General features: G+C 43.5%; 1 protein-coding gene across 9 annotated transcripts in view; it reads right to left on the reverse strand.

The window, feature by feature from the left end:
• MAP4K4 (mitogen-activated protein kinase kinase kinase kinase 4) overlaps window positions 1-16,504 on the reverse strand; it is a 165,102-nt gene that overhangs the window by 76,644 nt on the left and 71,954 nt on the right. For all 9 annotated transcript variants that reach the window (XM_057422363.1, XM_057422364.1, XM_057422367.1 and 6 more), the window contains exon 3: window positions 12,890-12,946. In XM_057422363.1, the coding sequence (XP_057278346.1) occupies window positions 12,890-12,946 (57 nt within the window). The remainder of the gene's footprint in view (window positions 1-12,889; window positions 12,947-16,504) is intronic.

The raw sequence follows: 16,504 nt of genomic DNA on the forward strand, positions 1-16,504 counted from the left end.
TCTAGCGATGGCCAAAGGTGCAGCAGTCACCCAAGTACTCTCTTTGAGTGCAACCCGGAGATAAAACATAGACAAACCCTTGCACAAGAAATCACCAGCCACACCAGGTCAAGATGGCCATGTCTCAAGGAGTACATAAAAGCCCACAGAGCCATGCTAAGCAGAGTGTTTGTGACCATTTATCCACATTCTAAGTAGCTATTTGTTCTCCAAAGGCTGATGAATATGGATATTTTGTGAACAATAATGGATTAGACCCTAATCCAAAACCAGCATCAATCCATCATGATTCTTAATTAAGACCCATGGCAGCGGGGTTGGAACTAGATGATATTAAGGCCCTTTCCAACCCAAACCATTCTATGATTCTGTGTGGAAAATTCACAAGAACGTAGGCATGATACTAAATGTCGTTTTTTTTCTTTTTTTTATTCCTATCCCAAACGATCCAACTTTTAATCTGTATTGTGCCTCTGCAATAGATGTAATTTCTGTTCTTCACTGAATATACAGCTCCTGAACACTTGAGGTTTCACAACTATATTCATTCCATGCATTACTGAGCTGCAGAGATCAGTAGAAGAAACAACTTTTCTTTTTTTTTTTCCCTAAGAAAAATTCCTGTTAACTGCCAGCCAGTCTACATCCCTCTCCAGATCCAGCACTGAGACAGGGATGCTACCGTGTCAGCAGGTCTTCCCTATGAAACTACAACACACTGCCCAAACCCGCTTGTTTGCATTCTTCAGCTTTGTCAACAGCTGTATGAAATTCACCTATTACAGAACCAGCTATATATTTTTATATCTCAGAATGGCAAATCATTAGATCCCTCATATGCAACAACGTTAAAATGAACATTGTTTCCCGCAATGAAGTCTGCTCTAACACCTTATTTATATTAGGATCACTTTATTGCCAAAGAAACTGCTGATTTAAAATCATACCTATCTAGTATCTGGAGGAAGAAAGAGTGGTATCCAGTGAATTAGCAATGCTACCACACAAGCATATACAGAAAGGGCAGGCTGGACTTTTGATTCCAGACTTCACTTTAAGCAAACAGATGTCTTTCAGAGGTAGATCTACTTTGGCTACCTGGATTAGCCCACTCAAAGCTTGTTTTCTTTAGCCATTCACTAGCCAAAGCACTATTAAACTCATAATTAACACGGTTCTTTGCCTGCAAATATAAAGCAAGGTCCAAAAAGTGGTTCACCTAAGCCAGTCTCCCACGGGTCACCAGATCAGGCTTCCTCAGCATAGGCTTTTTTGTACACACCACTAGAACTGAGCTTGCCACCCAGCAATTCTTTGCTCTGACATTATCCTGAAGGCTGGAATTCAGAATCACAACAAATGTTATGGAAATGGTCCAAAGCAGAAAGCGAAGTAATTTCTGAGGCAAGCAAGTGGACTAAAAATAGTCTGTTGCACAGTGGAAAGAATCAGAAAGTGGGGGAATCCCTGCAGAAGACTTTTACACTCCATCCTTTATTCCCAAATCCACAGGTGTAGAGCACTACAAACACTCCCTGAGCACCCAGGCTGTCAGAAATGCATCACAGCTGGCTTCCCTCTCAGACTGAGGCTGCAAAGAGATGGCTTTGGGGCTAGTGTTCCCCAGGCAGCATCACGGCTGTAACTCTAAGGAGATGCTCATGCTGCTGTGAGCCAGCTCCCCAGCCATTGCCTCTCCCACTCCCTGCCCGGCCTGGCCCCTCTTGCCCAGCCCCTGACTAGCTTTTACTGGGGTGAAAACAACAGAAATCTAATCTGTAATAATATATATATTTATAGATATATTAATAAAAGTGTGTATATACATATAAATAAATATACACACATACACACTTTATTGCCAGTGGATCTCTCTGAATGATGGAAGCAGATAGATGGTGGTCCTAGGGGAGCTGGGAAAGGGGAGGAAAAGAGGCAGGGTTGCCCCTGAAGTAGCAGCCAGACATCAAATTGGCTTTGCTGTATTGTAAAATCACATCTTGAAGAAGTAAGTAGAAAATGGGGAAAACCCATAGACACCTACGTAATGAGAAAGCACTGCTATCACAACAGGATGCTGTCTGAACATTTACAAATAGAAAATGCAATTGATCCTCCTTTCTTTCCTGCCAGGGGAAGAAATCCTTTCCTGAATTTACATGGGTGTTTGTTTGTTTACATTTGTAAGCCCAGGAAAGATAATGAGTTTGCATTTTCAAGCTGGTCTATCCATTTTTGCAAGAACGGTGCAAACTCTAACAATTTGTGTTGCAAATGAAGACAAGGTTAGGTATATTTCCCCAAACTCTTTTAATGAGAATTGAGGAGCAGCAGCAATTCTGAAATAGGAACCGACATCACCCTCAGGGCCTCAAATCTGAGTGGAGACTTTGTCTGATGATGCAGCCCCCTCTGATCTATAAATCAGTGTACCTCTATCATTTTGTAATTGACTCAAGGCTTTACATTTAAACAAACTGTTGGGAAGGGATATAGTGAGAGAAGGAAATAAAAATTCAGAGTGAAAAACTATCTAATTTATAAATAATGGGTTTGCCTTACAGGCTCAAGGAGAGGAAACACGAATAAATGCTACAGAAAAGGCTGCTGAGGTAAAATACGCAAGAGACAAATAAAATCCTCCCTAATGGCGCTGCCTTTGCATCAGTATTTCCACAGCAGTGACTCACAGCTGCCTGGCCACCCGCAGCCCTGGCTGGGAGGACAGGTTAGTGCTGGGGGGAGCCCAGCAGCCAGCCACAGGGATGCTGCATCTCCCTGCTGCCTCTGGTCTCTTTACTCAATTACATTTCCATTCAGTAGAATATTCCACATTAATAACATGGTTTTCAGGAATTACAGACACTCTCCTTTCTTGATCTTGGACACAGAACCAAGGTGTTTTGCCAGGCCAGTAACAGTTATCTGAAGGTCTGTGGGCTGCTGCATTTACACTAGGATTTCCACTTTCTTACCAGCTCTAGAATGAAACACTAACATTCAGTTCAGTTCATGAAGGAGGAGCTACACTGGAAAATATCCTTGCCCTAGTGAAACACTGCAGAAACACCTCATACACCAAATGACACACAAAAAAAAAACCCTGGAAGTTCATTTCTGGAACAGACTCCTCTACTAAACAGAGAGGGACACTTGTAAATACCCCCATGCTGCAGATGTAGGTGCAACAGAGAGCAAGCTGCTGAACTCTCATCACGTCTTTTGCACCAGTGATGTGCTGGGTAAAGAAACTACTGTTTTACCAGGTGGACGTGAGGCAAAACACACCACCAATGTGCTTTCTCTCCATGCAGGAACAGCAGCTGTTTCTGCTGCTAAACTCACTCGCTTCTCACAGGCACACCTTCCAGATCCAAACGCTTGAGAAATAAAAGCCTGACACAAAAAAAGTCAGCAGGGAATCATCAGAACAAAAAGATGCCTCCTTGGCTAGACCCCCATTGGTCTAATCATGCTTGAAGCAGGTCTTACTAAGAAGAGACAGCAAGGACAGGAGAGCAAAACTAAAACTTGTACTTTGTATGAAGCACAAACCTTTGCAATTTAATAACAACATCTTTGCACTTTTATTTATCAATGGAAAATGTCCTCTGCCAGCGGGGATACACAAAGCAGAGTCAGTGGCTTTAATCTCTTTTGGATTAAACCTACCTAGAGGAATGTTCACAGGCCCCTTGTCCAAAAGACTTGCAATGCTTCTAGGGTCAGCAGAAAAACAGCATCTTCTGCACTGATCAATTGAACTGCTTTGCACAGCATCTTCAAGGCTCTTTTAACACTTGGCTCAGCAGTGTGCTTCCCATTGCATATTCAAGAGACAGAGCACAGGGGAAGAAGAATACTTTCCTGTTAGGCACAAGGGGAGCGTTTATCATGGTTACAAGTCAGCTTAGAGTACAACGAATTCCCAGGTCCTTCAGCATTAGCCCTTGCTGCCTTTATCTCTAGATTTAGGAGCTAAGCTTTAAGACTGTGCTGTAGCCAACTCCCTACATAATCACTCAAACTGCATCCTGCAAAAGGAGCACTGTCAAGGGACTTAGACCAAACATTTTTTTGTCTCATTAAATGTTGGAGAGTAACACTGCTATTTTACATTTATATCTACACATACACATGTTAAGAAAGAGAAAGACAGAGCTCACACAGGATAATCTCAAATACACAGTACAATCTGTGGGCCGGTAAACTGAAGAAAGAACCAAAGGGAGACTTTAAGATGCTCAGAAGTAGTTTGCATGTGCTACCCTGCACACATTCCTAGTGCTGCATCACTCACTTGAAAGTCAAGCATCAGAACATCTTCTTTAAAAAAAAAACAACCTCAAACATCTACTTCCGCCTCCTGATTTACTGCAGAACAGTGGCCAGCTGACTGATAATGGACAGTGGCTAAGGTCTGCCTACCATTCCCAAAGCAGACACTATAAATTTCAGCCTCTCCCTTCTCCACACAGTCTGCCAGCTTTCACATAACTTGTTGGGACTTTGTATCTTTGGAATTTTTCCTCCCCTCCTCATTAAACTTGGCTGAAGCTGGCCAGCAGATCCAAAAGATATTTGGTGAAAAAGAAGGCAGGACACACATCACTATTGCCAAGAAGCCTCATTTCCTTAGGAAGTCAAGATAAAAATGTGGAATGTTGCAGCAAAAACAGGAGGAGCCCACAGGCAGGTGCAGTTTATGAAACTATAGTTAAACACAATCAAGAAAGATTATATTTCAAGCAGACATATCCCTTTTAACATAAACAGAAAACCAATTCTCCTGTCTTTGATCTTAATGCCCAAGCCACATTTTAAAGTGCACTTCTGCAAGACAGCAGTTCATGCTGGGCCAGGGATCTCTTGCTTGCCTATTCACAGGCAGGAGGAATACACCGCAGACAAAAGTTCGGCCTAGATACTTGCTAAAATCAAAGCACAATGCTCTGTCATAATCCTCATTGGTTTTACTCTACCCAAACTGGCAAGAGCACACATGCTCTAGCGCCGTATTGAGAGGGTTGCCTTATTTTCCTTGAGTAGACAACATGTCTGATTCACCAGGGGTAAATTAAGCTGTGCTGTTTGTCTGACAGAAATGATACAAAACGAGGCCCTGTACTTCTTGCTATTATCTGCACACAAAACATTTCTGTTTCCCATCAGAACTGGAATCTCCTCAGACAGCTCAAACAAACAGAGCTCAGTGGTCGGGAAGGCAGCAGTAAATTGCCTGTCTTGAGGCCACCTGCATGAACACTCCCCTCAGCTCAGAAGATATGCTCCATCACTAGAACTTGCGCAGGCTACTATTGCTCAAATTCATATCAGTGTAGGTATGACCTGTAGATTAAATATCACAACTGTGAAAGCATCCTCACACTACCCACACTGAGCCTTCACCACTGCCCGTATTAGGGTCCAGAATTCCCTAACAAAGACATATGCTAGCAGTCATTCATATACATACGAAATCACATTGTCATTAGTGACTTCCTTGTCAGTGCTCACAGCAGGTCTCCAGATGACTGCAGGTACTAAGCTTATGACTAAAAGAAAACAGGCATAGGATTACAGTTAAATGTATGAATATTGCCCACTTGGACTGATAAACAGTGCCCAAAAGCTGGAATTCAAGCACTTGTCCTACTCATTATATGGATAGTAACAGACGTCAGTAGCTCACCTAGATGACTTATCCTTTCCTTTGAGTGTGTCAATGCAGTTGCACCATCAGACCAAAGCAAAGAAGTTTTTACAGAAAAAGTCCAGACTTGTCCAAAGAGCTCAAGGCTTGCAGAGAAATCTTCTTAATACACAATCCTGCCCTCTCACTAAGTCAGCTGTAGCCTACACAGCCTCCTAGTTTCCATTATGTTCCAGTACTAAACATGTGCTCTCACAAAGCGATGAGCAGTAACAGATTCCAGTGCCAGAGCTGCGCAGTATAACCTGAGCATCATCTGTTGTGCTACAGCATTGCTATCTGGTTCTCTGACAGCCAGGTAGGCAAAATTTTAAGGCTGTCTCCTTAAAACAAGGAGATACTTCTGCACTCCAAACTACAGTAAAGTTCCCTTTATGTGGCCATAAATTCAGTTTGAGTAATCTAAACTACATTATAACTTGCAGAGCATTGGCAAAGCATTTTTTCTGCTAGACAGGACAAAAACCTTGCACGTCAGACCTGGCATAAGCACACAGATGAGGAGAAGGCAGAGGCAACACAGCTTTCTTGGCACTTTCATAACACAATGATCCATGATCAAGCTTGAGTATGAAGCCATCTCCTGGCCTCAGCTAAAAAGCCATACAACAGGAGTAGTGCTAAAAAAGCACCATGAAGCTGCCACAGTCAAAGCTCTTCTGCTGTTGACAGGTAATAGATGCTGGTGTGGTAGCAATGATGCACTCACGGATCTTAAAGGCAAAAGGAAAACATCTGTTTCTCCTAGCCTTGAAACACTCAGGTTCCAAAACAGGCATGTTAAAATATATAGAGCAGTATACCTGCAAGGACAACTGACAATAGGCAGTGCATGCAATGCAGTCAGTCTTCCACTCGGGTAAAAAACTTGTACTGAGAAGAAACTGTATGATGAAAAAAAGCAAATATAGAAACAATCAGGTATTTTTCTTTTCCCATAGCCATTTTTTTCCCACCAACCACAGCATCAGTGTGAAGTTGCTCTTCACTGGGACTCAGTAATGCAGAGCCTTGGTGCTTGGCACCAGCTCTCTCCAGTCAATCCATGTTGTGTATCATATCCCAAGCTGCTGTGCTTGGTAATAGCCACAGTGTTCTGCCCTGACTCAAACTGCATGCAGAGCTCCCTAGTCAACCTCCCTGTTGCAGCTGCATCAAACCTGACATCTTCCCCTTCCCAAATAAGCTCTTCCACTGGTAGTCTTGCTAACCGCCCCAGGACTCGTATGAAGAGAGTGGAAGTCTGCTCTTTACCCAAACTGGTGCTAGCACTGCTCCAGGAAAGTTTACTGTATCACATCCAAAAACTGTAGATCTGACTCAAGCTGGGTGTTAGATGTATTTGCCTTGCTGTGAGATAAAGTATGACTGTAAGGACAAAAGGCTCCCCAGAGTTAAATGTCACTCTGTTCTGTCAGGACTATGAGCAGTAAGGCTTAGCACTGCCCTGCCACCCAAGGACATGGATGTTGCGACATGTCTGATGCCGTGAGCTCCCCCCGCTGTGCAGAGCCCTCACCATGAAGATGGACTGGACCCGTTCTGCCCAACCCAGGCAGCGTGGACCTGATGTGAATGCAGGAGAGCCTGGTTCCAAAAGGGCATCAGCCAGCACCACGGGGCTGAGCCTCCCTCCATCAGGGTCATGATAATGCATGGGAAGAACCATGCCAAGTTCCTGGGCAAGGGCATGCAGCAGAAGTACTAGTGGGAGCTCAAATTAAGAAGGGAAACAGTCAATTATGCAAATGCTCTGCAACTCAAAAAAGGCTGCCCCCCTGGCTGCTAGACTCTTGTAGCTCTTTTTGACCTCCCAAACCAGATGTTACAGCTTAAGGGACCACTCTGCCCAGCTCTGTTTTCCTCTGAACTGCAACAAGCAAGCAGGGTGCCAGTACTCCCCATGGGAACAATCTAGATTTTTAGTACCCTGATCCATTCTCCCCAATTCATATCAAGAGGAAAGGATATGGCAAGGGCTTTTGGTAATTCTACTGGCTTCAGGTTTGCTTTGGCTAGCTTTGCAGTAAGCACAGGCGTGGGCTGCTGTATAAGTACAGTGCTGTATCAGGTAGCTGCACTAAGCCAGGTAAAGCAGTACATTCATGTCTCCACAATAGAAGGCCAGCCCATGTTCAGTTTCTCTGGACTGGCTTAACCCAGTTCTGTTATACAGTGCTGTGAGGATCTGCATTTCCCAGTCTTTTCACATGAAGCATCAACTTCTTAATGTTTTCATTAAGATCAAAATATACAAGACTGTCTCCAGGTTCTCATGGTAAATAAATATAAATATACATATACATATACATATAAACAAATGTTATGGTAAACTTTTGGTAGTTATCATTTTTGTTTTCCCCTCATTTTGTCTGCCTGCATGTGTGGGAACACACACATTTTTATTTATCTGCAGTCTTTCTGCAGATTGGTATTGGATATGTTACAGACTATGGATAGATCATCCACATGATCGCAGTTTATAACACCACGTAGGCCATAAGATACAGACTCATAAGAATCAAAGTGACTTGCCTACTGCAACAGAAAAAAAAGCAGTCAGCAGAGTCGGGAAGACAGCAATGAATAATTCGGGTAACCTTTCCTGTCTAGGTATGGGAGATGTGCCACGTTTCTCTGCAGGCCTGGAGGTTTTGGTTTGGGGTTGTTAATTTTTGTGCAGAGCACATACAGAAAGGGCAACACAGGCAAGCACTAAAAGCTTGTCTGTCTTTCATAAATCAGCAGGATACGGTATCCAGTTGTTTACTTAGCATAATTTTACACAGACTAGACTGGACAAGTCATGAAACACTGGGCACAAGAGCTGAGAAATACTGCTATTAAAAAAGGCATGTAGAAAACTTTCCCAAGGGATGCCAAGCGTGTGTGTGGGAAGAGGCAGGAGGAAGAAGCAGCAGCGTCAGGGGTTATAACGAACAGAAAAGAAGAGGTTGTGTTTTTCCCCCAAAATCAGTTACTAAACCTTTCAAAGAGAAAAGCAACGCTGGAAGGGAAACACAGGAGTGACACTGGAAACCAACTGTGCACCTGCACAGAAAGCCTCCAAAAGAGTTAAACAGAGTCGAGCCGCCTGTTTAGGGTGTAATGCAAGTTAACAGCTTAGATGCAGTCAGATTTGCCAAGTAAGCTTTGCTAAGGTTTTAAATGTTATTTATTTCACAAGAAAATGGATTCTTCTAACTAAACAGTGACTGCCAAATCTCGCAGTGTACTTGCGTTGCATCTGATAACATCGGTCATGGCCCAGCTGGTGTGCTACACGGCTGCACACCAGTAGACCGCAAGGACCTCATGGGCAAGCGAGTTGGAAGGGGTCAACACAGACTGAACACCGCCTTCTCCAAAACAATGCTCCAAAAGGAACAGAGACAGTAAAAGGATTAAAGACAGACGACAGCAATCTCTCAAATGATGCCTCCCTCCATAACATGCATGCAGCCTGAGCTTTGCCCTACATATATGCACATCTCAGAGAATAATTTCTGAAGCATGTATACACTGATAGTTCATATTGTTCCCCTTTTACGGTCATTGGGCTCATTCCAACAGCAGAATAGCTTTCAAATCGATGAGGACTCGTGGGGGTTTTATTTGTTCAACGCTCCAGTGAAATTTTTTTTCACCCTACATGCTCTCCACCTTCACCCTCAGAAAGTGAAAATAGGACCTACATATGCACCATTCTGTAGGAAGACTTACAGATCTTTAGATCTTACAGATCCTTTAGTGCCTCTGCTTTAGTGCTGCAGATGTAAAGATCTATAAAGATCCACACAATCTTCTAAGCCTTTTCTTAATTTGTTTAGAGAGGAGGAAAGTGGAAGAGACAGGAAAGTTTTATGCACATCAACACCCCCCTAACGTTTCAGGCAGCAGTACTAACTAGTCATAATATATTCAAAGATCAAGCTGATATCTTCAGCCCACCTCTTCTTTTCTCATCCTTACCACCATTCTTTTCAAAATTAAAATCTGAAGAGAAAACCACAAGAAAAGCTGGGAAGGATGAACAGCATTTCCACAGCACCATGTAAGTTACAGAGCTGTGATGTTTCTTCCAATGTCTCTAGTCGGAGGTTATACCACCTTGTTTTCTTCATGCCAACCAAAACTTTTTCAGGAAAGCCGTCACTCTGATTTTGACATCCCTCCCATGCGGGTGATCAAAGCTGTACAGCCCAGAACTGATGTAACCTCGCTGATCCTGAGCAATGTGTGAATTGCAGAACTGGGGCTTTGAAAACTGAAAATTTGGGGTGTGCCCACAAAGCGTGCCAACACATTAAGCTTGCTAATTTGTCAAGTGTTTGGCAAAGCAAGTACTAGATCAGAGGTATCCCAGAAGAAAGTCTTGGATCTGTTCTCAATGCAGGTTAGACAAAACAATCTGATAACCTTCCATGGAACTGCCTGTATTTTAAGCAGAAAGGCATTAACACTGCCAGTGACACATGCACAGAGGCAAAAATCACCTAGAGGTTCCATAGATGCTCAACAGAAAACAGAAAAGAAAAACAAAACAAAACAAAAAAAAAAAAAAAAAAAAAAAAATCACAATTTCAGTTTTATAGAAGTTTCCACTGAAGCCTCTTTCCCCATGGACACAGATACAGTGTTATCACTGTCCTACAAGAGCAGTTCACCTAATTGTAGCTCCTGAAGCAGGTGGAGAAGGTGTATTTGAGGCTGTGGTCCCTTAAGCATTTCTTTCAGGGCAGTGCTGACAGTGGCAGTCACTGCCCTTTCTGTCCCACATGCTCTCTCTACCATCCATAAGCCTCCATATCTCCAGGATGGAGATGCGCAGTCTGGCAGCAAAAGGAGGTCTTCATGACACCATCCCTTGAGGAACTGATGATGAAACTTCATGACATGGACATCTCTGTCAGCAATGTCAATCTGAGCTACTGCCCCTTCTCTACCATGCCTGGCAACAGCTCTTTTCCAGTCTCACACCACCTTCTTCATAGCGACAGCACAACTGTTTGCGATGTCATGTGCTAGATCAGCAAACCAATGCAGGTTATAAATAACCAGCGGAAAAAGAAGAGCGAGGGTATTTTAAACCTGGAACCACGGCCTGTTCACTGATCCAGGTCACCATCTGGTCCCAGGGCAGTTGTGCTGGCACAAGTGTTGGGAAACAGGCAAGGAACCAGCAAGAAAGAGTGGACAGGAATACCCTATGGCCACATTTGCCACTGAGAAAATAGTACATGCAATGGTATCACTCATGCTTGGTGTTAGGAACAGTATCATCCGTGCCTGGTGTTAAAAACTGGAGCTGACTTTACATGACTTGGAAGAATTTACACCACATTTTTAGCCTCCGCAGGCTCACTGCTTAGAAGCAAAAACACATGAGCTCCACTGGTAGGAACGACAACACTTTCAAGCTGCATGCGGCTAACATCTCCAAACTCCTCCCTCTGATTGCCCTTTAGCCCCTGAAAAAGCATGAGCTTCTGAGATGAAAGTCAGACAATGCCAATATACAACTGGCTTTTCAAAAACAGCAAAAAATTAAGAGTTTCAAAACATAAGCCATCTCCCACAACATGAGCTCAGCCATACTACACACAGCATTTTTCAATTGTTTTCCTTTGGCTGTGCAACCTCTCCATTACAACTGTTCGTGATTAAGATAAGCTATTAAAAACAGAGGGAGTGTACAGTACAGCCAATCTTATGGAAGAAGCCTTCGCTGTGCACCGTCCAGCAAGCTGCCCTGTGTAAAACCACTGCACAAATGGAAACATTTGCTGTGCAGTGAACATTCACTGTGTGTCAACACACCTTCATTCTTCTCTGGTTTGCCTGCTTGTTAACTGCAGCAAAAGAACACTGCCTCCTCATGAAGGCAGCCTTTGAAAATCTCCAGCTGAAAACTGATTTTTATCAGGCCATCTTACAAAGCAAGAATGTCTACCTCTTGGCAGACATAATAGCTTAAGTTAGAGAGGGGCAGTCACACTGCCCATCGATCACAAGCAGATTCAGAGATACGACTTAAGTCCTACCAGTTGACCTAACCCTGCTTTCTTGTTTCCTTACCTGTTTACCCAGTACTCCCCAGGCACTCACCTAGGAGTTTCTGTCCTTCTGCAGCCATTTTTACTTGCTGGCACCTATGCACACACCTAACTATAACACACATTTTGCATCAACACCCTTGTAGGAGTTTTGCTTAATATAATGAGCTTTCCGAAGCCCTCCTGCCCTGTACAATCCACATGCATTAACATAATTTTTCCCCTAATACCTATAAAAGATTGAAGAGTTCAGAAAAATAAGACGCTTGGTTTGAAGAGGCACAACCTCTCTTCAGAAGTGTGGTATCAGTCAAGCGTTGCAGATATCACACAGGAGGATCCCATTTGATTTTAAATCTGAAGCTGTTGTTAATTTGTGGATGTAACTCCAGAAAACATGAATGGAATCAACAGGGGAAAACCCATGCTTTTCCTGATCTGTTTTGAAGACATAATTTAAACTGATTGCTTTTTGAACAGCATAAACTGCAAGACATCTAAGGATTCAAGTATAGGCATATATTTTTTTATTTCTTTGGCTGGGTTAATTTCCCATCTTTCCCATCTAAAGCTCCACAGTAAATCCCCCGGGTCAGTTACAACTACTACTTTACACTGCTGAATTCTGCCAGCAATCTGCTCATCATTCCTGCAGATGTTTCTGCTTTCAGACTTCTTGGAACTTCATTGGACCCACTCCTATGAATAAATATATACCCTTTGTAGGCTGCAAATGTAGCAGTGAAACTACCGTCCCCTAAGTCAAGCAGCCTCCTCACCTTTTTTGGTACAAGCAAGATGCTACATTAAAGAGAAAAAGGTAGGAAGCGGGGAATCTGACTTTTTTCCCCTCTTCTGAGAAGTGTCTGTAAAGGGAGTGCTATGTCTGCTCATATGTCCTGGGAGCAGCCAAAGCAATCTGTGAAGAAGACCAGAGGGCCCTGAACAGACATCTCATAAAGGGCAGATAGGCTGGAGAGGTTAGGTCCGGCAAACAGAAAGCAAACATCCATGTGCAAGGACTATGCCCTTCAAAATAAATACGAGGTAAGCCATATGCCATCTCTTATTATTAAATTTTACCCATATTGTTAATAAAGTAGATTGTTATTCTGCTCACCTCCGTAACGTCCATGACTTTGATGGCTGCCAGCTGACCTGTCTTGACATGTCGACCCTGAATAAGAGAGAGAAAAGTCAGCGCCAGCATCTCACCCATCCCTTCAGCATGCACAGAGCAAAACATTCAGACAACAGGTCCAGACACTGTTTTTTCCCCAGCTGCACTGGACCCTTCTGATATTTCATATGAAAAACAACACTCTGGAAGGATTAAAAAAAAGGGTTTTTTAAATGTTCTTATACAAATCTTAGAACCCATTTCTTTGTCTCCACATTAAAAGGATGATTACCAAGATTAAGTGCAGACAGATTACATTCACAGCTTCCCTTCTGTTTACTTTAGCAAAGCTCATACTCGGTAATGATAGTTTATTAACGTGCTAGAATAGTTAAACTCGCCATATTGCATGTTTTATTTCCATGCACCAGCACCTAGTACCTGGGTGACATATTACTAGGTAAATTCAAGCATGCTTAGGGGGTTGCAAAAAGGACATTTCTCTTTGTTTTGGTCTTCACCAATGAAAGAAAGTGAGTTTTCTTCAAGTGATGCATCAGACCTGCAACAGCTCTCTTCGCCTGTCTCACAATAGCTAGACAAGAACAAGACGTTGTCTCCCTTCAGCTACGCCACCATAAGGGTATGGTTTCTCAGTACAGCTGGAGCTGAATTAATAGATCCCAGCTCCTGCAGCAGGGAGCTCCAACCCTTCCTTCCCCTGCCTCCCTCCAGCCTCCTGTCACATATTTCTCCTGGGAGCACTGAGCTCCTTCTGGCACTCATCAGATCATATGATAAGCTGATTGAGATCACTGAAATGGTAGAAAGTTAACACAGAAAAAGCAAACTGCAGGGTGGGGCAGGGGACTGCAGATCAGGAAATCAAACTGGTTTGCTCTGCAGTCAGAGCAGAGCCAGAGCTGGCAGGAGGCGAACTGCACGGCTGGGAGGCAAGCAGCACCACGGGCCCCTCCAGCTCCAGCCATGGTTGGGCTCTAACTGGCCTCAGCTGACTCTGACAAAACCCCTTCTTTCTCCTGTATATTTTTACACAAGGTGGGGCCGTACCAATTAGCTGTGCTGTACTTTTATTCCAAACGCGCACTCAGAAATGGCCCTAGGATTGGTGTTATCCAGCTCTCCACGTAACACCCAGCAGGCTGCCCTGAGACTTCCAGACAAACAGCCTGGTCTCGCAACACCATCGTCCTCAAAGGCTCCTGTCTGAATCAGTCATGCTTGCCAGGAAGAGGTGTGCCCACTACACTTCTTCACTTTTATCACAAATTATGATAAAAAACCACAACAAAACACTGCATTAAAGTCACAGTTCCTTTACCTTTCATCCGACCAATTTGTAAGTTTCCTAGGCGGAAACGTATACATAGCATCCAGTATAGCTGATGGACATCAACAGTATATTTTTTTCTTGGACTGAATGCTTTATCTCTTTACAGATTCTTTCAAGACTGGCACCCCAGAACTGAAGCACCCCAAACCACCAGCCTCTTTGGAGAAATCCTGACCCCTCCACGAAGCCAATGGCCAGGCATACTGCTGGTGCAGTAGAAAGGATGGAATACTGCAGAATTCACAGCCTCCGCTTTCTTTCACAACTCTCATTGCGCTTCTCTCTCCCCTTATTAACCAATCCACATGCTTTCTATAAATAAATCACTGTACTCAGGCTTCTGCCGGCTCTGTAAACTCCCTTTATTGCATGCATTTCTTTTTACAGCTTGGTCTCAAGCTGGTTTCGATTCTAAAACAAAGTTAGGGTCGTAACATGTGCAGTAGCCAAGACTGACCTCACCTTGACCTTACTACTTCTTGAACCAAAGCCTTTCAGCAAGCCCAGGAGAGATGCAACTCCAATTTCCCACCCTGGATCTCTGCCTAATGACAAAAGCCTGTGGTCTTCTCCTCAGGATTTAACATCCCACCAAGGGAAGAGAGGGAAATGTTTTACACTGAGGTGGAAGAACGCCTTCTCTCAGCACTGCTCCTATTTTCCACAGCCCCGTGGAAGGAACTAAAAGGCCCAAGGAGATGGGGAAGCACAGTCTGAGGTACAAGAGGAATATGCTAAAGATAAGAGAAGAACAAGGACCTCTCAGAGGATAAAAACTCACAACACTGATGAGGAAGAACACTGAGGAAGAAGAAACATTTAAAAAAAAAACAGTGAAATATGGTTCACCATTAATTCTGCAGCAAAGCGGGGGTGCCAAAACAGTGATAGAACATACGCCTATCAGAGAAAGGGACACAGAGAACGAAGCAGCGAGACATCCACAGGATGCCACATATCTTATGGAAAGTTTGCTCTATTTGTCTTTTTAAATCTACAAACTACTGGTGGGCTTGTTATTTCCAGAGAGAAGCCTCACGCTTTCCAGGGCTCAGCTTCACAGCTATTCTCAAGACTATGTTCCTCCCTGTGAGACTGGCCCACTCAGGATGACTAACATGCACCAGCCCAGCCATCCTTCCCCTGCAGCTTTACAAGATCCTGCTGGTGCCTCCACTAGACCCTATGAAAACCTGGGCCATGACAGCTACAGCACAGAGCAGCGATTGCTCATGTTTCACTTTGCTGTTTCTGCAGCAGGGATGGGAAAAGCTTCTCCATAAGCCTCCTAAGGGACTGGAAAACAAGGGAACTGCAGACTGTGGGAAGTGTGGGCTGCTCAGTATCCCAGGCCAAATTTAAACCCCAGTCATTTCAGAATATTCTTTAAAATTACTCCAAATACCCTTTTCATAATGTATGGAGCATTCATACTCTAAGCATCTACAACACATATGTGGGGGGTTGCATGACATTCATTTATATGAGAGAAGTAAGAGGACATTTTGAAACCACATTCTTTTCATTAAAAATGTTTTTAGAGGGAAGGAGAAAGCAAACATCACAAGCACAACATATAAGCATGAGCAGAGACTTTGTTTGTTTATCTGCTTAACAGCTCAAGAACAGACTTGTCAAACTATTAGCATGCTGCTATAATTTTGCTTGCAACATGAAATGGCTAAGCATTCCCATTTCGGAAACTGATCTTCAGATTTTCATAGCCAGCTTTTGCCTTGGAAAAATCTGTCTGCATTAAGAACAATAAAATAAAATAAAATCACAAAGTGGTTGAATGCGACAAAGGAACTACAGGAGTTGTAGATAGGAGAAACCCTCCAAATTCAGCCTCCTGGGATAAAAATTTATTCAAGTCTAACTCCCAGGACACTTCATAAATGTGGTAACCATTAAGGCCCCATCCAGACACCATCTCAGCAACACCACTGGCTAACGCTGCAGCAGGACAGCATTTTTCTTGCAGAATGAAGCCCCTGCTTTACCACTGTCTGGAGTTGTGGCCCCTTGGGGTGTCCCGGGCTCACCTATCCCCAGGGCACAGCAGAGATTCTTGAAGCTGTGTTTCTGGCGTATCTGAACAATGTCACCACCAGACTGCAAACCACGACCCATGCTAACTGAAAACAGCAGCTTCTTAAAATACTGCTAGATACCAAATACCAGAGGCTGGGGATCACAGGGTAAGTGTCCCCTGGCCAGAAAGTTAAATGTGGATATGAAATATTCAATGAAGTTGAGAG

This window comes from Pezoporus wallicus, unplaced genomic scaffold (assembly GCF_028554395.1).
Source record: "Pezoporus wallicus isolate ANWC-B61680 ecotype Strahan unplaced genomic scaffold, APGP_CSIRO_Pwel_v1 contig_5785, whole genome shotgun sequence".
Taxonomy (NCBI): Eukaryota; Metazoa; Chordata; class Aves; order Psittaciformes; family Psittacidae; genus Pezoporus; species Pezoporus wallicus.